This window comes from Copadichromis virginalis, linkage group LG3 (assembly GCF_057382275.1).
Source record: "Copadichromis virginalis isolate Kocher_CV1m ecotype Utaka linkage group LG3, C_Virginalis_male_GT1.1, whole genome shotgun sequence".
Taxonomy (NCBI): Eukaryota; Metazoa; Chordata; class Actinopteri; order Cichliformes; family Cichlidae; genus Copadichromis; species Copadichromis virginalis.
Genome location: NC_140620.1, coordinates 52,377,953 through 52,403,487, shown reverse-complemented (window position 1 = coordinate 52,403,487; position 25,535 = coordinate 52,377,953). Strand labels below are relative to the sequence as shown.

Here is a 25,535-nt window from a genome sequence, read left to right as displayed (position 1 = left end):
GAGAGCTGCTAATGTTATTAAAAACCTCAATAAAGATGACAATTTAATATAGTTATTAACGTACTGCTAGTCCACCTTTTATATTTTGTTAAAGGAACTCTTTGGCGTCTAGCACATTAGGCTTTCTTCACTGCTGGTGTAGCTGGTAGGCTAATTAGCAAGATAAGCTAATGATTCCAGTTTTGACTGTGTAAAAGATGGCAGTAGCCAGAGTGGCCTCACCCACTAGTTTGTGGGCACATGTTTTGAGGTTTAAACGTTTGTCTTTTGGCCATGGCTATCTTGGTGTTTTGAATAAAGGTCTCCACCATTAGCTAGCACTAATTAGCTAATTAGTGCTAGCTAGCTAGCTTTGTTTGAAAGGTGAAGCTATTTCAAGCCACTGTTATTTTTAATTAACATAAAAAACAAAACAAGCTAAACCCATTTACTTTACTTACTGGAGAAACTGAAGTGTCAATTCACTTTGTGTGTTTGTTTTTTTTTTTGTTTATTTCTGCTGTAAAATTATTGAGAATCTTTGAGATTGACTGATTTTTAGAGCAGTCTTGAAGTAGCCAGCTGAAGACCTGCAGTTTGGCTTCCTGTTTTTCAGTCCTGGGTTAAAGCAGTGAAACTCCCTTGTGCTTCATGATTTTGAACAAACACACCTCCCTCCATTTCGGTAAGCCTCTTGAGTAAGCTGAGGAGTAATGGTGTAGTTAGCGAGGGACGCCGGAATGAAGAGAGGGTGAGAAACAGGGAAGGAGAGCGATTCAAGGAGTACAGACTTTAGATTGAAGTCATGTGAAGGAAGGAATAGAGGCGAAGGAGGGGATGGAGGGATTGTCTTGGCAACCGTCTACTAGTTCCTGTGTCTTCCTGTCAGAGTGTGCATCAAAGACTGCATGCATTTTGCCTTTCTGCTCGGCTCTGAATGAAGGAATTAGCAGCAGCTCAGTTCCTGCTATTTATAGCTTGTAATAGAGAGAGAATGAAAGGGAATGTGTGCATGGATGTTTGTGCTGTGTATGCATGTTCATGCACTTCACATGATCCCAACAATCTGCTGTGTGTTTTTAAATGTTTTGTTGCATTCGTGTGGGTCATTGATTTGATCGACTCTCCTGTCCTTCCTCCATCTTGCTGTTTTTCTGTCATTATGGTTGCCCTCCTCTCCTGTCCTCTCCCAGCATTACTACATCGTTCCTCTTTTCACTTCACATTCCCACCATTTTACCTCCCTGCTGCCTTCCCTCCTTCCTCGCTCTCTCTCTTCAGCCCCCCCACATCCTCCTTGCATTTCTCACAGCTTCCCAGTCATCACCATATGCTTTGGATGAGCAATGAAGGCAGAAATAGGATTTAGCAGTAGACAGTCCATTTAAATGATCTTTTTAGCCGCAGGAGAGTGAATTGACTTTACAACAGTACTTAAATATTAAGCTCTCGGGCTTTGACTATCCATGTTCTTTTGGCTTGGCTTCTGTAGCAGCGCTCCAGCACAATCTGGGATATCATCTGAATTAACTCGGGGATTGATGGAGTGCATTTAATGTGATTTGATGAAGTCTAATATTCCGTGTCTTATCAATTAGACATTCCCTGTGATAACACGCTCGCTCCCACATGTGTGCCTTTTGTAGGTTTAAAACCCCCAAATACTCGATAAGCTGTTCCTTCCAGTGGTGCTTCTTCAAAGTGAAAAATGTCCACCTGTTCAAAAAATGTTTTTATCTTTTATTATTTTTAATTATTTATTTTTTAAAAGAAACAAAAAAGTAACCTCGTGTTGGTAATGCATTGTTTTAAAGCTGCTTGTTTTAAAGCCACATGTAATGATATCTCCTTTTTATTTAAATATTATTTTACCAGGCCACTTTATTAATAGCTTCCTAGTTCCTCACTTCCTACCTTCCTAGTATATTATCTGTCTAGGAAAACCCATAATGCATTTGCTTGTGTCCATGGTCCATGGTCCCAGTCTATTTTGTGCAGTCACTGCTAGCAGGGTAGCTGTGGGCCTCTCCCACCTTATAGTCGCTGTTGCCTGAGATGTATTCAGCAGCTGATGTCAATAGCCAGCGTTCCTCTGTAAAGCACAACTTGCAGCCGGAGGAGAACTGTGCTGATCTCATTGAGGCTACAGAGGAAAACAAGGATTGCCCTCTCGTGCTGCAGTCGAACACAGCGGGGTTAGAATTCATCCGCAGGAAGGAAGACTCGCTGGAGGAGCAACTGATTACTTTTCTTAGCTTGTTAAAATGTCACAAAGCAGGAACAAAAATACTTCCAGAGAAGAAGCGTGTACATTTAAAGTCTTTTTATGAAGTGCTTCTCACTTCATCCTGTTTTCATTTTGTGTCACGATAAGCGTCTGGCTACTAAAACGTCAGATACTGGTTGATGAAAACTGGAACACAAGTAAATATTAAACTTAAACCAAGCAAATGGTAAAAAAAATCCTGTGTGCATGCGAACATATCCACAGCTTTGTATCTCTGGGATAACGCCATGAGTAAGCCACTTTATACTGTTAGGATTCTGAAGCTGTGTTTTTCTGGCACAGCCTCAACACAGCTCAGATTTTGTGTAACGTATAGCAGGAGAGAACAGTCATAAATCGCCGCACACTTCGCAGTATATTTGCCTTTTATAATTAATCCTCCGGTTTATTGATATCGTTCACATTTTGAGCAGCTGAGTCAGGCATTTCGGGGCAGCACGGTCAGCTGCCCTGTTACCATGATGTTGATGAGACCAACAGTGTTGGGAAATTACTCAGCAACGCTGTGAAACAGAGATAAGCTCAGAGTATAGAAGAGGAGTAGTGTCCTGCTGAAGGATTTTATTGAATGGCAGCACAGAAACGAGTGAAACTGATCCCAAACTTTCTGGTTATAATTAGTCGATTTGATCCCCTTGTGCTTGATGTTTACTGTGTTTTTACTTGTAATGGAAGCGAATCATGATAAAACCTTATTCAGGCTGAGCACAGATCTGATCTACCTCTGTTTTAGGTGTCCCTGGAAATTAGAAACAGATCGTGTTCTCAGACTGAAAGTGCACTGCAAGTGTTAATAAAGTAACCTTGAGAAAAGAAGATATAGGAAGATCAAAGAGCCCAGCAACCTGTGAGGCATACAGCAAGAAGAAGAATTCAGCTGTCTGAGGATTAATAATGGCTGCAGTTTGCCTCAAGGCTTAGCTACTGAAGATGCACATGTATGCAAACAGACACACACACAGTCATAGACTTGTTGGTGCATATACACATTTAGTCACACTGCTCACTGTGCACTAAGAGGTATGTTGCTGCCTCCTATCCGCTCCTCTCTCTCTCTCTCCTTTTTGCTTACACACTCACAAACACACACACACACACACACACACACGTACCCGTCGTCTCTTTCAGTGCAGCTCAAAGGGCCATCTCTTCAGGGCTTCTGAAGCTGAGGTCGCCTGTGGCAGTGAATGCAAATTACCCCTCCTACACACACACTCGCACACAGATACAAACACACACGCAGACGCACACACACACAGCTTCCTATGCCAGATCCCACTGCTAACAGTGCCTCCCACAACACTGAATGGTAAGGGTAGAGAGGAAAAGAAGATTTAAAAAAGGAATAGATACAGAGAGCAGGAGGTTATCCAGAGGTAAGGCCTCCTCCTCTGGAGGAACAAGTCCGTTGATATCCTCACACAGGAGAAAGTCAATGAATCACATGCAACCCAATTCATCACGGGTTAGCAGGAGACGCTGCTCAAGTCAGGGAGACGCTGTTTGTTGGAGATGAAAAATCAGTTCTGTTCTCAGTGCGGCTCAAACACCTGGACTAAAGCACTCATGCGTAGGCACACAGATGCTGACGTGCACAGATGTACAGTGTGGCGTGTCATATAGCATGCAGGCGGAATCACGTGCTTACTGTAAAATAACAAAAAAATGAACTATTTATATATTCACAGATTCACAGTTTGGATTCTTTGATAAGTTAAAACAGATTAGAAGAACTGTACCCACACCATGTAAGCTAGCATTAGGACACAACGGCACATTTAATATCATATCATCAGAATGTGGTGGTGTATTAAACTACCAGCTTGTATTTGTTATTGCATTATGCAGTTTTCAGTCTTGGAACACTTTCCGTTTTATATCACTGTCAACACTCTTCTGCAGTGTTGTGTTTTTGCGAGATCACGTGCGGCTTTTGGCTCTGTCCTCAATTTGTTCTGTAATGAAATTAAGAAACAGCGCACATTCAGTTGTCACTAACCAGCAGCTCACTGCCGTTACGCACAGTGACGCCAGTTTGGCCGTCTGGGAGGCTTTTTACCAGCAGCACGTGCCGCACACTCATAGCGGTGCAAATTTCAGCACCACGGACAGCGTCACAGAAACTGTAACTGATCACAGTTTGAAGACACTCTGCTTCTTCCTTCCATCAGGCTTTATGGAAATTCACCTCACATAATGCTTACAAGTGAGCTTTCAAGTAAGTAACCATCTGCTCTTACAACCAAAACAAAGGAACGTTTTTGCTATTCAGAGTTTATGCTCATCTATCATACTATTCATGTCACAGGAGTTTTCTATATCATCACAATTCAAACTAGTATGAATTACAGTCATCCTCAGCCATGAATACTGTGTTATATTATTGTTATTTCACCTGTATTAGTAGTTGCAAGCTTTAGTCCAACCTCTCTACTTACTGTGGGGGAAATATTTATTTGATCCTCTTTTGAATTTGTAAGTTTGCTCACTTACAAATGAGCAGTCTCAATTTTTTATGATAGTTTAATTTTAATGAAAAGAGACAGAAAAGACAGATACAGTGAGACGCATTACATAAAAAAGGATCATAAAATTGTTAAAGTTTTATGTCACTGAGTCAGATAAGTATTTGGTCCCCTACAAACCCAGCCAGGAGGCAGAGAAATGCTGAGTATGACCAAAACAACACCTTCCCCTGCTTTGGGCACAGGGCATTTGTTCATGTATCCTAAAATATTAGACTATAATCTACTTCCCTCAACCAGAACACTGAAGATGGGTCCTGGATGGGTCTTTCAGGATGACAGAGACCCAAAACATACCAGTAAGGCAACAAAGGAGTGGCTAAAGAAGAAGCACAATAAGGTCCAGAGTGGTCCAGCCAGTCTCCAGACCTTTAACCTACAGAAAATCTGTGCAGGGAGTTTGCCAAAATCCTTCCTGAGATGTATGCTACCTTGGTGACTGACTACAACACTAACTACAAATGCCTTACCACTGTGCTTGCCAACAAGGCTTTCTCAACCAAGTGCTAAATCTTGTTTTGCTTGGCGATAAGATATTTATTTCACTCAGTTACATGCAAATCAATTTAAAGTCTTGAGCATCACCATAACATATGAATGAACTAACTGTTGAAACATTCTGCATGATGCAAGAAAGTCAAGCTAATCACAGATAGAGCATGGGTCTACGTGTAGGTGATGTTGATTCCTACATTTAGCTTTAAATTTAAGCAGAAAAACTTTAATAACTAATGGAAACACAAGTGATTCTATGAGGTATTTTTTTCCATGAAGTGCTAAACTTTTAATTTCTTATCGAAGTTTTTCTTCTTTTTTTTATGGATCTAATCAAATACCTTTTTAAAGCTAACAGAGCTGTTCCCCACCTGATTTTTACAGTAAATGATGCTGCTACGGGTTTAGTCTCTACCTGACAAAACACATTACACTGTTGGGTTGTATGTATGATGTAGCTTGGGGAGATAAGGTGGCTTGAAAAAGAGATGGCAATTGAACTGTCCAAAAGCATTAAAATAACATGTTCTACCACTGCTGTCAGCTCTGCCTTATTTCCCAGACGTCTCCTTTAGTTTTGCGCTCAAGTTTAATAGGATTTTACTCCCATTTTAGAAGACCTTACTGAGCTAAATTAATATTAATGGAAAATCTCAGATGGTTTCATTATTCAGACTTAGCAGGGTTATTTAAGAGTGGACTTTTCCTTCAATGGAATATGCACAACTGACAAACATAAGGAGAGAGGCTGAAAAGCCAAAGGAAGACACAAAAGGTATAAAAGTATGTATATAAGCATGTTTCTGCATCTTTGTCTCCCTCCTGGCTTTTTGACCCAAATTACTCCCTTTGCTCCATCTCAGTACTCCGTCAGGGGTCCACTCTGTCAGCATTAGGAGCTGTGCCTCATCTGCTCACTGGTTAGTAATGTCCCAGTGCTGCAGCCCGCGGTGGAATAAGCTCTTACAAGGCTGCACTGAGAGGACCGAGCGCTGAGATGGATTTAGATGGTGGAAAATAAAAAAGTGTCTGCCCCAAACCAGCTTCACTGCTTTGTGTCATCTCTCTCAGAGCAGCCGGCAGAAGTTACTCAGGCTCTTTTATTAAGACATGCCCAGATTGCTGTGTGCACTGACCGTCTCCATCCTAAAGTTTTTTTTATTTAGTGGAATGTATCAAGTAGGATCGTGTGTCACTATTTAGAATTTCATTTTAAATGTACGCCATCATTTACAGAAAATAAAACGTTGACCTCTGTTGATTCCACTTCTGCGAGGCTTTTACTGCTGCAGATGTACTTCGTCTGCTACAACCACTGGTTTATGGTGGCTAATGGTTAGCAAATTTTAGCAAACTGTAATGTAGTGTAGTGATGTATTTGTTTTCTAAAAATGTGTTTGTATTTAGAGCCTAATAATGATCTATGTGAAGCAACAGGCTCAGGAGTATATATTCTTCTTTTCTCTTCCTTTCAAATTAGCTTGTGTGTGTGCGTTTGTGTGCAAGGTATGATTTTATGAGGTTTTATTTGTGTGTGTGCCTGCTTTGGTGCTCCTCCAGTGCAGGAACCTACTGCTCATTGTGGTTGAAAGTAGTAATTTTACTTTTTCACTGGCTCATTTTGTCTCTTCACTCACTCTGCCGGCACTTTCATTATCAATGCATGCGCACTGATGCACTGACGCGTGAAACAATCCATTTAGCTGTTAGCGTGTTTCAGAGATGAAGCAGTCTATAGCTGATTATTTAGAGAAAAAACAAAAATGAGGAGAAAGAGCGGCAGAGGCTGATGAAGAGTTAGAAACAACAAGAGGTCCCAACTAAACGCAATTGATGTGAAGTCAGGGAAATACTGAATAAGTCAGTAAGGCAACAGCCACTGCTGGGTGTATGAGGGCAATTCTGTGGGTGTATGTGTACTATGTCTACATATCTTTGTGGGGACCAAACATTGAAAGTCTACTACACTTGTGGGGAGTTTGAAGGCATTTTTGTGCTTTTAGTGTCAGGGTTACATTTAGGTTAGGCATTTATTTTTGATGGTTAGGTTTGGAGTAAGTGGCTCGGGAAAGCATTATGTCAATTAGATGTCCCCACAAGGATACGAAAACATGACTCTGTGTGTGCATGTATGCTTATTTAAACATCTTTGTGAGGACCAATTGGCATGCCACTATACTTGTGGGGTCCAACATTCAGGGATAGCTCAGTAGGTAGAGTGGCGGCCCCATGATCGGAAGGTCGGGGGTTCGAATCCCCTGAACAGCTACCCTGAGGTACCCCTGAGCAAGGTACCGTCCCCACACACTGCTCCCCGGGCGCCCAATGGCTGCCCACTGCTTCACTAAGTGAATGGGTTAAATGCAGAGAGGGATTTTCCCCACGGGGACCAATAAAGTACACCTTCTTCTTTTTCATCCTGGCGTTGTTCCCGCTGGTGCAGGGTCTGGTCTTCGGCAAAGGTTTCTCCCATTTGGTTTTCTCCAAGGCGTCCTCAGGTGATGCGTTGACACCCTTAATGTCTTCCTTGATTTTGTCCATCCACTGTTTGTTCGGTCTGCTTTGAGGCCGGCTTCCTTCTGGGTCGATCCTCATAGTCGTTTTTGCTACAGAGTTCTCATCGCTTCGAATCACGTGTCCATACCACCTCAGGCGGGACTCTAGCATCTTTTCCTTAATTAAGGCTACACCTTCGGAGCATGCGCATCTCCATGGTGTTTAGGGCCTGCTCATGTGTGGTCAATGCAGGCCAACATGCAGAGCTATGCGGGCTACTGGGCAGACCACTGCGGGTCCAACATTCACTTGTGGGGACCAAATGCCAGTCCTGATGAATTTGAAGGCATTTTTGAGGCTCATAATGTAGTTTTGGGCTTAGTGTTACAGTTAGGTTTATGCTAACCCTAATCATTTCCATTGATTATAGTTAGGGAAAGGGAATGCATTACGTCAATTCGATGTCCTCACTAAGATGTGAAAATGTGTTTGTATGTGTGTTCTCATTGTCAGAAATTTGGCTTTTCTATTGGAGGAAACGGTAAACTTGTCTCACAGAAAACAGCATTAGAGACGACACAATACTGAAATCAAATAAATACACATATTAGCATCAATCAGAAACTTCACCTACGGACATACATGGATGTAGCCTCAGTGATGTCACCTGTTGGTCCTCAACTTTTGGATTTTGGCTGCTGCCATGTTTGCCTTTTGGAGCTAAAAGTAACCAGATTACATGCCAATACAACCAAGTTCCAGTTAACCCTTTAAAGCCGGTAGGAGCGGGCACACTCCATTTTGCGTAACTATTTTTAAATCCGGGTAGCACTGCAACTACGTACGCTAGCGCAATAATATTTTTGCATATGAAACCAGAGGAGTTGTACTTACATCTCATGCCATCAGCTTGTCCTAAGTCAGGTTTCCTTCCACATATAGCTTTGCAAAAACTGCATAAAAAGCACTTGCAGCAACAAAAACATAATATTCCAGAAACACGCTTTGCCGATCTGATCAGCTGTTTGTAACACTTCCTACGTCCATCAGCACGAACTATCACATGTCCGCCATGTCCTGCCCGAAACCGGAAGTGACGTCATTTTGCGGAAATGTAGTTTTCTACCATCAGGACCTTATGTGCCTATACTTGTGTTTTTAAAAGTTATGTTTGACTTTATGACTTTCTGTGTCGTTTCTGGGATGCTGAGGACTCAAATTGCACTGCTGGAAATAGTTTATTTTGATGCATAAGCTGTTTCTTTTGCAAATTTGTAGTATAATATTTATTTTTGTTTTTCCTGCAGTATATAAAAATTGGTGTATTTCAAAAATAAAACTATGAAGACACTTAAAATAAATTTCCTGTGGTGGGAAACTATTTTGTGCAACTTTTTTGTATTTACAGTTTTGAGGGATAAGCCTCTTAAATTTCTCTAACTAGAAATATATGTTAAAAAAACAAAAACGATTTTACATTTTTTGTAATTTATTGCACTTTTTTGCAATTTATGTAATTACTATGCACTTAATGCAGACATATTATTAACATTTGGGCTATAATGGTTGTATTGATGTATATCAATTTGAAATGCTCCCAAAAATGGCTCCACAGCATGTAAAAATATAATATAAGCTCTGGCGGACTCGGTTCTATGCTAGGTCTTAAAGGGTTAAGTTCTGGTTACTAACCAGAGATGGATTAAACTTTCATGCGAAGTAATGTTTATTCTCTTAAATTATTTTGTTCTGGATTTCTGTGCAGTGTTATGAGTTTAAGTGTTTAGCATTTAGTAACCCGAAAAATATCAAGTGCAGCTTCCTGGGGCTCTGACAGTCTTTGTAGTGTGAGGTGAGTCTGTTCTAATTGAATAATTTAATCGTCTAAAGCAGTTTTACAGAGGCAGAATTTTGATTAGTGATCCAGTACCTATTGAGGCATCCTATGGATTGAACTGTTGCCTTTGTAAAATATAAATCTAGCCAAATGATGTGGTTAAATCTCTCTTTGGGTCTTGTTTTGGTCTTTCACCTGTGATTTTATTTATTTGACAGTTTTTCTGTTCTCAGTGTGTAGCGATATAAAAACAGAGAAGCACAAAGTGAGCGTAGTCCCAAACACTATTTGAGTCCATACTCGGTGTCACAGTCACTTCAGTTCTTGTCTGCATGGTGTCTCTTTAGGAGAACAGGCTGCTTCTGTGTATCATGCAGTGGAAGCAGCTTTGGTGCTACAGAAGACTTTAAAGCCCACATAGATGGATAAACAGCCACAGTGATCTTGGACCATATTAGAAGGTTATTGCACAGATCACCAACAAGCCTTTGTTTGGGGCAGAAATAGCCCAGGGGTTGAATGACTGTTCAAACACACAAACACAGATTGATGCCTTTGTGTTTTTCATGAACAGAGGCAACAGAAGACAATACACCGCAGAGATTACCTCTGAGATGAAATACTACATGAAATGGCAACAGAGCAGCTGAGCCTGTCGGCATTTTTAATAGCTCAACAGAGCAGCCTCCCGCCATATTTTTCTTGTTTCCCCGTTACCTCCTCCACCTTCCCCATATGTCAGACAACATAAAGACTTGTTGCTCTTCAAAGGTTAGCCTAATAAAGAGCACACACATCTCTGCTGACAAAACTGCAAATGTCAAAATGGTTAAAAAGCAAACTTTTCTGAGCATAGCTCTTATCTTATACGTGGAGTGATGAACAGAAGATGCTCTTCTAATAGACGCAGGGCATTATGGGATATGGGGTCTGTGTCTTTATAGTATCTTATCACCTCTGCAGTATTAAGAGTAGAAATTGACTAGATAAGCACAGGTGCGAATTGGGAATTTGAAATATCGTAGTATGTGTGTCTTAAATTGTGATTATTTTGTTAAAACTGAACTCCAGACCTCTATAACTACTGCTTTCACAGAAAAAGAAGAGTTTGTGTTTTTAAAAATCTATCATTTCTGCACAAATTGATTTCAAACTAATGCCGTTGCTTGTTGCGATCTTGCTGTGATTCATTGCACTCAGAACAATGGGATAGCCTTCTTTTGAAAGGCAGACCATAAGTCAGTAGTAATCGGATATAATCACAATATTTGGTACAGTAATAATGGTGAAGTGGTGAGCTGGCAAGCCTCGTCAGTGTAATGTTTGGAGTTGCTACCTGCTGAAGCCATTGTTTGCACTGGCACTGGGGTCCTCAATTACAGCGAAAAGCTTAGAAATGATGACGTGTGTTTTAGACCTAATATCACTTTGCTCCCCAGCTTCTGTTATTTACATTTAACAGTTATGAGCTCGCTGCTTTGTGAAGCTGGTGAGAGATCACCAGTTTATTAGGATACTTTTATATACTTTTACTTTTAGATTATTAACTATGGCCAGAGTTAGAATGAATAAAGTCAGCATACAGTGTGTACCAATTTTTTTGTCCGTCACCCAGTGAAAGGTTTATGCCACAGCTGCCCTCAGTTACCAGCACTGGTAATTACCAGAATCATCACTGTTCCTGTAATGGTTAATCCATCTGTATACCCAAGCTCTTTAAACAAAATTATGGTTTTAATGCTAAAATATTATTATCACTGTTATGCTTATTTTTTATTAATTAATTACAGTTATTTACTTGAAGTCTTGAACAGAAAGTTAGTTTTAGTCCTTGAAAGTTCAAATGTGAGAATAAAGTTTTTGACAGATTTCTTTTCTTTCTTGTTTTCATCACAGGTGGACAAATGCATTTGTTAAGCACTTTATGTGCAAATGAGCCAAAAGCTCATCTTTCAGTCTGCAGTCAGTCGATGAAATGAGGAGTCGCACCAAGGCCCGGTTCAGTTATATAACTCATTCGAAGCTACTTTAGTAAACTCAAAGAGTAACAAGGAAATGGGCAAAAGTCTTTCATTTTTTGAGCGCTTAATAATTACGAAACGTAAAACTTGTTACTTTTTTAATCACAATTTTGAATATATAATTTTCTGTTTAGTATAGGTGGAGTGTGACTGATTTATTGGTGTTTTAGTGGTTTATTGGTATTGGCATTGATAATGACTGGTAATATGAGTGTTGCTATTTGGTTTGCTCAGGGTGCTTTGCAACTTTCCATTTGGGCAGCGGGTAAAACGAGTAAATGAAAGGATTTTTTTAAATGGATATTGGTCTTAAAAATCGCACATGAGTTGGGCTCTGAATGTAACAGGGACATTGCCATACACTTCACTGCAGAAACGGGGGGCTGCTGTGGAGGTTTCTTCATTAAAATGTGAGTGCAGTGAACAGAGTTTGCACAGTGTGTTCTCTGTGACATATGAAGCAATATAACGATTTTTTTCTTTATTTGTTCACCTTATAAAAAGTTAATGCAGCAGCACGACCCCTCACTCAGGTTCAGCGTGGGTTAAGAATAGCAGAATGTCTCACTCGTGGTTGATGGTAATCCTTTTTTACTGATAATCCTCCTTTCATTTTTTGTGATGACGGGTCATTGTAAAACCCTGAACTGTTGTAATTTGAGGTCTGTAGTGATTCAGATTCAGCTCTAAAGAACACATTTGTCAGTGTAGTGAATGCATGAATGCACGAACAGATAAGCCTACTAGTGTGTGTGTGTGTGTGTGTGTGTGTGTGTGTGTGTGTGTGCACGCCTGGCTACATGGGGAGAAAATGGCTTTAACCTTCATGCCCACGCGATCATCACCACTCCGTAAATGTCACTCCATCTGCCTCCACCACTCCCTACATCTCTGTTTACCTCGCGTTCTCTCGGATTCACATAATCTCTTTATCTCTTTTCACTGTCATCTCTTCATCCATAGTTGTTTTTCCCCTCTCAGAATCCTGTTTTCCTCCTAGACTTCCTCTTCCCTCCTCAGCTCCTTCGCCTCATTTCTTGACTTTTTTCCTTTAACTCCCACCTCTTTTACAAATACCCTCCAGCCATGCTTTCCACCTTTCCCCTCATTCATAACATGCCCACCTGAACCACACATGCACACACGCCCAACCTTTTCTTCTCATTTACTTCCCCATACCTGTCCAAATATCAGCCTCTTTCTCTTTTTATTTTTCAGCTTCGTCTTACTGCGTCTTTCCTGTCTCTCTCGTACACGCATTATTGCGAAAACCTTGTGTCAGCATCCTATTCTCCCATGTCTTCTCCATCCTTCTTTTTTCTTTCTTTCCTTTTTTTTTTGCCCACTCGATTCTGGCCCTTCAGCCAGGGTGGATCGATATTTCTCAGGCTCTCAGTCTGAAGCTTGAGAATGAGGCACCGAGAGACTGAAAGGGGAGAGAGAGTTGACAGCGAGAGAAAAATGGTGTACAAAAAGGAAGGAGAGGGGGAACGGTATTGGAGAAAAGGGAAAAGAAATAGAAGGATGGAAAAGATAGATTGTATAAAAAGAAAGAAAAGGAAGGAGGAGGGGCAGAAAGAATGATGGCTACCATGAAATGACTCTGAGTCAGAAGCATGTGTACTCATAATGGGCTGCTTTATGGCGCAGTTATTTCTCACTTTGCATCTTAATTAGCTGACATATTATCTACTACATAGATTATCTACTACATACATTGGACGCTGTATTGATTTTTAAATATACAATATATTTATGTAACTTCGAGAGAATTAAAATGAGACAATATTGTCGCTGCTTTCCCTCTGCACGATTTCAAAGCTCTCGTGCAGAGAGTGGAGGCCCAACAGTCTATGATATCTTATATTTAGAAAGCTTACATTCAAACAACCACACTCAAAAATAGTGACTATTTTCTTCACAACGTCACAACAACAAAAAACTATTGGTTACTTTGTGTTTTTTCCACCTAAAGTCCAAAGTTACACGCTATCACAAACCAACCAATCAAGCAGTACATGAACAGCTCCTGTATTTTGCAAGGCGAGACTGCAGATTTCCTCAGTGCAGTCTGGTGGAGTGTAACGGCTTCATTTCCCTATCAGTGTGACAGCAAGTAAAAGGTGAAAATGTTCTAAATCTAACATGCACTTAAGTCAATATCGATTTATTTTAGGAAACTAAAATCAGTTTCACAGCTCAGTGTGATCACAGCAATCCGTGGCCTCGGTTTCTGTGCCGGTCAGTGCTCCTGCCTCCTTAGGGGACAAGGTGCTATTCCCAACTGAGAGCAAACAGTTTACCCAGTGAAATGGGTACTATTGAAAAGAAACATACTGCATGGCTTTAACAAGATTGCTACAAATTTCAGCAGCTCCTAGCAGAACTAGTTTTAAATATTTTGTGTTGTTCGGTCTCTGTTAAATAAAAGTCCCTTTGATATCTCACTTTTTGCCTTTTATGGAAAATACTGAGATATATGTCTTGTTTTGTACCGAAGCACAGCTGAAACCTTTATCACAATATGGATTTTGTTGTAGAAATGTCCACAGTTGGGTTTCTGTAAGCAAAGCAGTGAGTACTACATTGTCAGATCAGTGTAATAACTTAAGGAGCCATAAAATCAGCAGCAGCAGTAAATTTACAAAGAGTCCTGGCAGGCGGGCTTTGCTTTGTCATTGTGGAGTATACAGTGTGCATTGATAAGATTCTGCAAGTTGTAATTTCAAGATGAATACAACCTTAGTAATGAATGTAAAGTACATTAACTCACACTAATTAGACATATTTGGAAGGACACTTACACTTTGAGTTTCCAGATGTGTGAATATAGTCGCGTTATTTACGTTTCTACATCCATTCTCTTCATCCATGGAGAGAGAGGCAGGATACACCCTGCACATGAATGGTGAGGAGCTCACCCAATCTGCGAGGGACTTTGAGAAAAGCTCTTCCAAATTTAAAGGAGGCAATTGAGCTGGTTTGGGCATCTGACCAGGATACCTCGCAGACACCTTTTGAGGTTATCTGGGCATGCCCAACTCAGAGGAACCCAACTGGGAAGACCAAGGACATGCTGGAGATTCTATCTCTTGGCTGACTTGAGGATGCATTGGCGTCTCTCTGGAAGAGCTCAAAGAGGTGGCGAGGGTAGGGGGAGGGTGCCCCATTAAAATACACTCAAATCGCCTTTTTTCCCCCATTCTCATGCTCAATTTTAAAATTCAGCAAATTGGTTGAACAATAATGAACTAAGTCGCTGCCATGCAACTCAACATATTTGCATTAATGGGTAGTTGAAATAAATGAGTGTGTGTACTGCTGCAGTGGTGGATGCCCATATTTAATACAGAAATGTGGTCTTAAAGTGGGTGGAGCTAAAGCAGCTTACTTGAGACACAGCTGAGGGATTGGACCGAGGCCCAGTGTAGGATGGATCATTTCGAACAGTGGATCATACAGAGCTACTCCAACTGAGTCCAAGTATAAAATGAGCACATTAGGTGCACTTTAAATGATTTTTATTAACGTTGAACACCTTATGAATCACTTTTTATTCATGAATTTCAAAACACATCACCCAGTCCCACTTTTTCCTGTCAGTTTTGACCAGTTGATGCCTCGGAAACAACCCAAGTGGTATACAGGTGTAAACAATAATAAGCTGTCAGAACCTTCCACGCATAAATCTCTTACCCTCTTTTTATGTGCATATACTCTCCTGAGAAGAATACAGAATGAGATTAAAGCCTGCCCAAGCCAGCTCAAGCACAACAGATCTACTTCTCATAGCTCAAAATAAGGATGGAGAGCAAGCAGAACTTGAGTGCGCACTTGTCTTATGAATAATTCGAACGTTCAAAATTAGGAGATGGGCAGCATAATCCCTAAGTTATCAAGCACTTCTAAAATATGGAGATGTAACCAATTTTTTTAATAATGCATGCAGCTTCATCTCTATTACATTTATTTCTTTATTTTTATTTTATGTTTTGCTTTTAAAACTTAGGAAAATGCACAAATGTCTCGTAAACAGTTTGGCATGTGAGAGCCGAAACTTCACGAAAAAATAATAACCTTTCATAACCCTGGCGCAACATGCTGCTAAAATTTAGTGTGCTGTGGTTTTCCCTCTGGTGGCCTTGAGCATCATGGGACAGCAGCATGACAGCCTCATCTATCTTTCTCCGTTGGTTTAAAAATCCCCCACAAAGCCTATTATTCACCTAACACTCCGACAGGCAAGGTTACTGTGTGCTAAGTGAGATAGACATAAGAGAAAGAGAGTAGCTCTTATTTTATTCTTCTCAATCAAAAAAAGCCAGATCACTGTAGCATCTGATTGGAAAAGGGCCTTGTCGCACCCGTCCTGTTCTGTGTCGTCCAGTTTTAAATCGATTTTTAATTTTTGTTGCCCTCCTCCAACATTAAAGAGCGGTGTGATTTCACAGTGCCTCTGGTTCGAGCGCTTTACGTCTTTGAATTCTGCGTCGCGCGCCGGTGTTGTCTGATAAACAGTCATGCAAATCACCTCACTTAATTGAAAGAACTGAATTGAGACTTAATGACGCGGGAGTGCCGGAAAACTACTTTTGACAGGGTGACTAATGACGGCTGTGTAAATCCATTCGGAATATTTCTGATGTGTGAATTTTGAACATCACCTGAAAGGACAGAAGCTCCGCCAAGCTCGCGGTGGCTCCGACTTTAACTGCCATTCATCCGAAAATGGACTTCACAGTTGTTTTGTAATGTAGTCACAGCTATTCATGTGCGACCAGCCCACACGCTACTCATACGCATGCAGAGTTTAGCGGCTCAGGGAGCTGTGCTGCGTGATAAATGGCAGCATTATATGTCTGCCTGCCTGGCTGCTTGATTGTCTGTACATCTTGCCATTGTGCAGCTCTATTGCACACGCATGCACTCACACCACAACATGGACTTACAAGGTGTAAAATAGGGGAATGTGGGTGAGCGACTCTCACCCGTCCCCGTTGCTCATCTCTAACCTGTTCGCTCACAAATCCGATTGAGGTATTCATTTCATTTCTGCTGCTATACTTTAGCTCGAGGACAATGGTGGGATCCTATCTTCCCGTCTTTACGACCGTCTCACACAGACACACGCGTAATCTCTTGCACAGTCGCCGCTCACTCAGAGGCTGTCAGGCACACTAACGTTTCCTCGTAGATCACGCCGGACTGCCTAAATGAGCTACTCAACACGTACTTACTCGCGCAGCGGCACATAAACAGTTTTACGCACGTTCACTCATATCCATAAACACAAAGAAATAAGCCTCTCCGGTGTTTGGGAATTCAGTCTGCGTCAAATCGCATAATGACACCAACTGGTGTGGTACACACAGAATGATATGAATGTACAAAACAGGGCAAAATATAGCATTATTAAAAAAATAAATCCAATCTCTGTTACCCATTGCATCAGATGGAGTTTAACCAAAATAAAAGCTTAATTAATAATTATGTTCCTTTTGAAAAAGCGCAAAAAGAAAAAGAGATGACACTTGTGAAACTTTTAATTGCATCAAAAGCTATCGACCCTTTAAAAACAGATATTATTTATATTTATTTACTATTTCGCCTTAGTTTCCTGTTTTTAGCTGATCCGAGAGGCCCTGGTGTGGTTTTCTGCTGCTGTAGCCCATTAGCTTTAAGGTTGTTGTTCAGAGATGCTCTTCTGCAAAAGTCATTATTTGAGTTACTGTTGCTTTCCTGTAGTCTTGCATCAACAAGATATTTTTTTTACCACAGAGCTGCTGTTGACTGGATATTTTCTCTTGGTCATATGTGAGGTTTTTTTGCTTGTTTGTTTTTCGGGGTAAAATACCAGCAGATCAGCAGTTTCTGAAATAGACCAGTTTGTTTGGTACGAACAACCAACCACCTTCAAAGTCACTTAAATCACCTTTGTTACACATTCTCCATTCAAACTTCAGCAGATAGTCTTGACCGTGTCTATGTGTGCTATAACTTTCAAATGATTTAAATGTTTTTTGAACACACTGAAAGACAATAAATGACAAACAAAATCCTCTGTTTAACCTGTTGTTTCTCTAAATGTCAGACACAGCTGCACAAATAATATAGTTTAATATGTTCAGCAATGCAAGACACAATAAGGACCGTTTCCACCACCTTTGGCTTTTCCCCCATCTTCTTTGCTGTGCACACCTTGTGCATGAACCTGTGAGCATCTCCTCACATCCTCCATTGCCAGTGTGTCCTAACAGTCCATTTTGCATGCACCTTCCATGTTTTGGAGAGGTCTGGCCATCGGGAGAAGTGGAGCCAAATTGAAACCTTACATAACGGGCTTCAAAGCGAGCTGCGGTCGACCCACGATCCAGACAGAATAACGCAAGCAGAGGAAGAAGGAAAGAGGGGAGGATAAAAGGATGGGTCTGTGTAAAAAGAGAGGGTGTAAACAACTGGAGGTCTGAAATATTCTTAGCCACTGCTTTATGTAGCATGCCTGATTAAAATACATGTTAATATCTGAAAAGTGTACACAAAAGCCTCATTAGGCTTTTTTATTTCTAAGAGTTAGCAGATGTCTTTGTTTCAGTCCTGGGGCTGAACTAGTCTGTGCAGTGTTAATCCCTTCTGTCTGTTTTTGGTGTGCTTTAATGACATGTGCTGGTATTTTTAGCCTCTACAGGTGCAGTCAGTGCATGCGGGGGGTAAATGGGGTTGATGGAGTTAGGGTTTGATTCTCCAGGAAATTGCTCACACGCCCATCACTGCAGTTCTTTTGATTGTGGGGAGGAAAAAAAGGCCTTAAAACGTCAGGAAGACCAGTTATTTCTCCCACCAATAGCTTGATTCTCAGTGCTCAGCTCCTCGCCCACTCATTGCGAAAAGATGTCAATCAAGCTACACTTTTACACTTTTCCTCAGCATGTTGCTGGTAATGGTTGCTTGATTTTACTTACTTCCCATTTTGTCACAGCCCCACCAGCCACCAAACCCCAAAATCCCTGCTCGCTCCTGTTTCTTTGATAAGCAGTCCAGCATTTAAACTTTTTTCACAGCTTTTCGGGATGTCGTTTTGATGTGCGTCAATCACATTGGTTGATTTTTTTGTGCCCACAGCTAATATTGAACTTGATCAATGAAGTGGTCAGTCAGGGGCTTATTTTTACTCTCATGTGTTTCACTAAAGGAAAAAAAAATCCACGTGTCTCAACAAAAGGATGGAGTTTACTCAGGTTTCCACTGGTGTTGTTTCCACTAAAGAGTTTCCATTCTCAAGGATCTAACTGGTGACTCTGAGCTCCCAGGATTTTTTGTTGTATAAGCAAAATCTGTTTTTAGTTTGGAAATGCCACAAAAGATGTTTCACCCTCAGGATTTTAAATATAAGTGGAAATGTTTGAAAAATCAGCTTCCATGTGGTAGATACTAGTTAAATACTTATAACCTTCTGATTTTAGGTCACCAGTCTTCGAGTTTCCATTAAATTAGTCATCATAACTCTTTTTGTTGGTCTTTTCTAATAATTTACTCAAAACAAGAAAGCAGTTTGTATTTTAAAATGTAAGTACTTAAATTGTGTTTAAGAAGGAATTCCATGTTTGTGTCCAAAAAAGTCAGCAACTGTAACACGTTCACTGTTTCACTTGAACGTGTTACGGTCTTAAATACTACCTCCACTGTACTTTGTGTGGTAGAATGGCACTACACTAGTGTGGAGGTTGTAAGGCTTCATATGTCAGATGAGCTCAGCATTAGCTGCTGGAGGACTTTCATGAACTTTCGTAAAAGCATAATGTTGTCCACATGACGAATCCTTCTGTCCTAACCTCGCTCAGATTGTAAATCCATGTCTCTGTGTTACAGTTCTATAAATCATGTGTCAGGATCCACACCCACGGGCCAGATCTGGCCCTTTGTGAGTTTGAACCTGGCCCACATTTCACTTTTAGCACACCAACACACCAACAACCGTCTCCACAGCGATTCATGGCCAGCTAACAGAGAATACAGCAAAAATCTGATGTTGGGTTGGTGCAAACAGTTTCTGTTCTCAAACAACATAACTCGCATTGTTATTGTGCTCTTTGAAATCCACAAACTAGTAAAGATTTGGAGCCATAGACGAGGAACAGAGGCTTCACAAAGTCAAAGACATAAAAGACGCGCAATTACAGCACAATAGTCTGTGCTTTGAGCCCAAGTCTCAAAGTGATGGAGCTGTGAAGGCAAGTGTCATTTTTGTGTGACCAATTTCATGGCAGAAAGCTACAGCGTGTGGACATGTATATTCCATGAACTAAGATCTCTGACTTCTTGTTTTAAATGACATTTCTTACACAACTATTGAGATGCCTTGGTCTTTTTCAGGCCTTTGAAGCAGGCTTGCTAAGATTTGCAGACAGATGTGCACATAAAGATTCATTTGATTGCTTTATAATCGGGTTATATTTGGTTTTATTAATTGCCCCGCACTATCATGGTGAGGCTGTGAACAGGGCTGTTGTAAACTAATAGAGTATTTTGTGAGGCGCTTAACTGGAAAGGCTCTAAGAAACATCCTTTCTAGATTAAAATGAAAGCATGTTAAACTGTATGCACTGAGCTCTTGATATGATTGCTCCAGCGTAGCTGCTGTTGAAACTGAATTTGACACTTGTGATGTATACCATCACCCCTGACCTTGTGCCTATAAATCTGGTGCAATGTAACACATTCTAGATTGAAACACTTTTAACCTTGTAATGGAACGCATATCATATTTGATACATGAGTTTTTCAGACTTCTACATCTCCCGTGTGATTTTTCTTGTCCTGAAAAACCTGATGTGTACTCTCAGACACACAAAGTGCTACTGTGAGCAAACTACTAAAAAGTGACACAAATTAAAACACACATATATAAAGTGTTATTTAATTTTTTTATTGTCTGAAGTTACAAAAAAACACACTCCATATTAAAAAAAATAGAATTTTCTGGTAATTATTTAACAGTTCAGGCTTTACAGGGTTAAAGAAGCACAAGTCAGCCAAGTTTTAGAGTATAAAAATCAAAAATATTAAATACATATTTATAATAACAGGGAGGATGAGCTCTTTATCTTTTTATAATTCCTTCCTATAATGCTGTAACTTGCTCTCTATCTGGTCTTTAAGTGATGACGAATGAACCCTGCTTCTGGGTCCAAAATACTCCTTGTTTATTACGGCTGTTGTGTTTTTAACATGTTTTAATGCTTTGTATCTTATTCTACTTATCTGAACAAGCCCCTAAAAAAGTCAGTGATCACTGTCGGACTCTCTTGGTTTTTATTACCACTATTCATTTTAAAGCTTTTAAAACCTTACGATGTAACAACAGCTCAACCCATGCAGCAGCATATTAATGACTAACCTCGAATTGTGGATGGACGATCTCAGTTATTCTCCTGACTGAAGTCTGATCCATTTGCAGCATCCTGCATTTGTCCCTAACCATCGGGAACCCTCATGTTAATTTTTATCAAGTGGAAAAAAGTTAGCGTTCATCCTCCAGCTTCGCTGTGTTTATATTATGCTAACCATAGCTGTGTAGCTAGCCCAACTTCAGTAACCCTACAAACGTCACTGCTGTTTAGTTTTCTTTCTTCATTTATGTCGAAAGTGACATCAGAGCTACATGTATAAAATTTTTCAGAAATCTCTCAGTCAGAACATGGAATATTGTGTTTAGGTGGAAACTAGCGAGCTAACTCCCTGCTAGCTTCTAACTCTGTTAAATGTTAAAGTTAACTGTTACACCTGGTAGAGCAGCAACGCTGATCATTTTATTACAGATGAAAGAATTTAGATACGTTTTAGATACGTTTTTAACTCTCAGTGATGCCACAGTGTTCGTTTGACGTTGGGACCTGAAGCGGCTAATGATGTCAGACTTAAAGACCGGATATCTTTTTTTAACCGGCGCTGATTTCATCATAGTTCAAAAATAATGTTACTCAGCTCTAAAAGTTGTTATAATAGTTTCATAAAGACTTTTATTTTGAAATCTCCTATTTAGAGGTGAAGTGTTCCTTAGACTTTAGTCATTTATATCTGCCCGGTTGTTAGCAGATAATTGATATTCAGCATTCACCTTGTAGTTTGTGCACCGGCAATATTTCCCCCTGATGAATTTCAGATACTCTCAGTAAGTTGTTGTTATATAAGTTCTTTTTTTCCCCACAAATCCTTCAGGAAAAAAAGGTCCTCTGCCAAACCTCAAGTTCAAAAATTGGATTTATCAGATGAAAGCCAAAGTGATGAAAGGTGAGGGAGTATCTTGCTGTAGTACTTACTTTTCTGAGCGCCGAGGTGAAGAGTATTTTTTACAAACGCTCACCTTCTGAGAGACGAGGCGAACCATATGCACACGTAGCATTTGCTGGAACTAGAAAAAGCATTTGTCTTCCTTTTCTTTTTCCTGTGAGATCTGAGCTGGACGTGACCGAAGCATTCAGAAACCTGACAGGTGGGTGGAGGATAAAGCCAACGTGATCTACAGAGTAGTTTTTTGTAAAGTTCTCACTTTGTGTTGATGAAGAAAAAGACTTGATGTGACAGTGAGGCTCCATCAACGAATGAGAAGGGTTTGTTTTTTCTCTCTTTGATTTCTTTCTGTGCAGATCTCTCTCTTTGTCCATCTTCTTGCATTTTTGCATTTCTCTTTGCCGCTCATTTAATTTACAAAAAAAAAAAAAAAAAAACAGCCCGTGGGTAGATGGGGATCAAATTACATTCACCTTTTACCTGCTTTCCTCTGCGCAATTAGTACCACGCTTACTTGTCATTTCAAATTGACACACTGCTGTTGTGTTATGTAATTATTTACCCGCCTGGGGAATAACGCTGTGGTTTACCCACTAAATAATGCTCACACACACACACACATGCACTCACAAAAACCCTCCAAAATGCTGAAGCACCTGTTCCCTGTTTTATCTGAAACATGTTTAACATGCCTTTTAACATTCCAGGGTCATTGTCTCCTGCTGTCTAATTAAAGGTGTCTTTGTGTGTCTTTCTAAAAAGCTCTAATTGACTAATGTTGTGCAGCAGCCCGTGGAGATTTTCGGGGTGCTCTCGCTGCTTAAATGCTCAGCGTTAACATTTTGAGGTTTGAGCATCAGGACCCAAACCTGCCGTCCGTCCTGTAGGTGTTTTCTTCTTTTTTTCTGCGTGGAGGAAAGGGCTGGGTCCTGTTCTTCAAACCACCGAGGTCTTATTAATCCACATTCCCTTTTTCCCCCCTCTTCCTCCAACCCCAACCCCGACCTTCCACCTCCTTTCCCTTCCACCCACCCAGCTTCCAACAAAAACAATACAAGTTAGACTCAGGAACAAAAAAAAGGGTTTAAAGGAGAGAGAGAAACCAGGGGCCCAGAAACAGTGGCAGCATTTTCTTCTGCAGGGGGAGAAAAGGAAATCCGAACCAGTTTTCTTTGATCTTGTGTCTTTTCTTGTGATAAATCTGTGTCTGTGATGCCTTTTGTTTTTGTTTTTGGTACTCTTTTTAAAGGAAAAACACACGCACACACACACAATAAGCAAACATGAACTCTTGCTGATTTGTCCTTTTTGCTCTTGCTTCTTTTCTTTTTTTGATATTCTTTTTTTCGGTTTTTGCCAGTAATCTTTTTTGAAATTTTCTCTTTTCTCTTTTTCCCCCCTTTTTTTCTTAACCCTAGGTCCGCTCACAAAAAAACACGATGAATCTTCAATGAACAAGCCTCGAGACGAAGGTATTTTTGTTGCATGTTTTTCCTTTTTTCTTGTTTTGAAGTCTTTTTGGGGGATGTGTACACACACACACACACACACACACACACACACACGCACACACACAGGTGAAACATCTTCTAGGTGGGACTTTGGAACATCAGATGCATACCGATGTGTTGGTGTAAGTGTATGTGCTGACCGCTGCAATTAAAAAGCTGTCTTTCATATGCAAATCATTAGCCTCAGCTAACCTTGGATGATCATAACGGCTGGCTAATGGAACCCAGATACCCATTATTAAGCCATCTCCACTGTTTTCCAGAGGTCCTTTTCTTGCTCTCTAATAATAGCCGGCCTCGACTACCACCATCAACACCGTGCCCTTGAAAATACATTGGCCAGCTGAACGGCATTGTCCCCGAAACCAAATTGTTGTCAGGATTTTGAGCAACAAAGCACCTATTGAGACCTGCTTACACAATGAGGTGCATTATTATTGCGCCTCAACCTCCGGCTCAAGGATCAAATTGCTGTTGAATAAGGAGCTACGCAAATATTAAGCTAGCTCTATTCCAAGTCAGTGATGATAACATCAAATCAAGTTAGGGGAAAAAAGGAAAAGGAGGGTGGGGACATGCAAGGACACTCATGCCCCGCTTTAGAAGATTTAGGTCTAATAAGCTGTTGGAATAAGGGCACAGAACTCTCAGCCTGCTTTTAATTTATCTCCTACCTGCAGCACTGATACCACGGAGGTGATTTTATCTGCACTTTCATCTGCCGCCCCTCCCCCTCCCACACACACACACACACACACACACACACACACACACACACACACACACACACACAATCATTCCTGATTCTTTTGGACTTGTTTCTTGGAGAAAGATGACTGATGATATTTTGATACATATTTCTCTTTATGCTATTTTGAGGGTTGTGCGGTGGATTTTTTTCTTGCTCTTTGATTTGGGGTCTTTTTTTCTTTTTTTTTGAAGTTGGGAGTCGGAGGAAGTTTGACACAGGAGGATTTTCTTGGTGATCAAACACAGACACAACTTTTTTTTGAGCTGCCACAGTCAGGAACACAGTCGCGGCCAGTCGAGACGCCCCTCCTCCCCCTTTCCCCTCATCCTCTAAATACGTCTCTCATCCCTCTGTTGCAATGTGCAATTAACCTCATTTGATTTGGGAACTGCTAATCCCTATGCAGTAATTTAGCATTGCTAAACTCCTAAACCGGAGTTTAGCACCGAAAAAAAACCCCACTTACCTGTCCCCACACTAAAATACACATCCAGAAAACTTGTCTAAATAAAACAACAAACAAAAAGAAAAAAACATGCTCTTTATATTCATCTTTGCTCGGCAATATCCATGCACATAGCTGTGAAGAATACTGGCAGCCTTTTAGTTACACTGGTAACCTGGGCCACAGCCAGGCATTTAGAAGTGTTTAATTTAAATCCAAATCCCCCTAATAAAGATCAGCTTATAAAGCATTTTCTTTGTGCACATATTTCATTCAACTATAGTCTTCTTCATAACATATCTAAGGTGAATATGGTTTCAAAATGTTTCAAAAATCTTCTACAGCACCCCTGATTATTACTCTATTTGAAAAAATACCAAATCATTACAATAAATTGTAATCTAGCATAGGCTTATTTCAGGCAGGTCAGAAAGTCAACCTCAGCTACCATCTCATTGCTAGCCCACATCAGCTGCTGATTCTGCTGATACGCTTCTATACATCCAGTCTGCTGTCTCACACAACCTTAGTAATTGGGCAAGCTCTACAAGCTGGTTTAGCCTGCTTAAAAGTACATCTGCACACCGCTTTGCAACCCAGGCACCTTAACCGGATGGCAGCTGCCTCTATATGGTTACACCTGTGAAGGGTTACACAGAAAGTTTGCTAAGTAGCAAATGACCCTAACCAAAGGTGACCTGTAGTCTTAACACAAAGGTCAAACAGTGTTCCTATAACAAGTTGCTAACAAAATGTTCAACAATCTGTAAGTGATAGTCCTTTGAGCACTGATCAAATGATTCCAATGGAGGAGCTTCCGAAGAACCGATATTCAAAATCACCTACAAGTCAGGAGCAAGTCACGCTGCAGTGGGCTCTGCAAGAGTGGAAAACTGAGGAA

The 25,535-nt window shown here is 40.6% G+C and overlaps 1 protein-coding gene across 3 annotated transcripts in view; it reads left to right on the top strand.

Annotated features, from left to right (window-relative positions):
* LOC146715210 (neuroligin-2-like) overlaps positions 1–25,535 on the top strand; it is a 253,970-nt gene that overhangs the window by 109,557 nt on the left and 118,878 nt on the right. For 2 of the 3 annotated variants that reach the window (XM_085451639.1, XM_085451638.1), the window contains one exon: positions 23,346–23,399. The exons of the other annotated variant lie outside the window; for it this stretch is intronic. In XM_085451639.1, the coding sequence (XP_085307765.1) occupies positions 23,346–23,399 (54 nt within the window). The remainder of the gene's footprint in view (positions 1–23,345; positions 23,400–25,535) is intronic. 3 annotated transcript variants of the gene reach the window in all.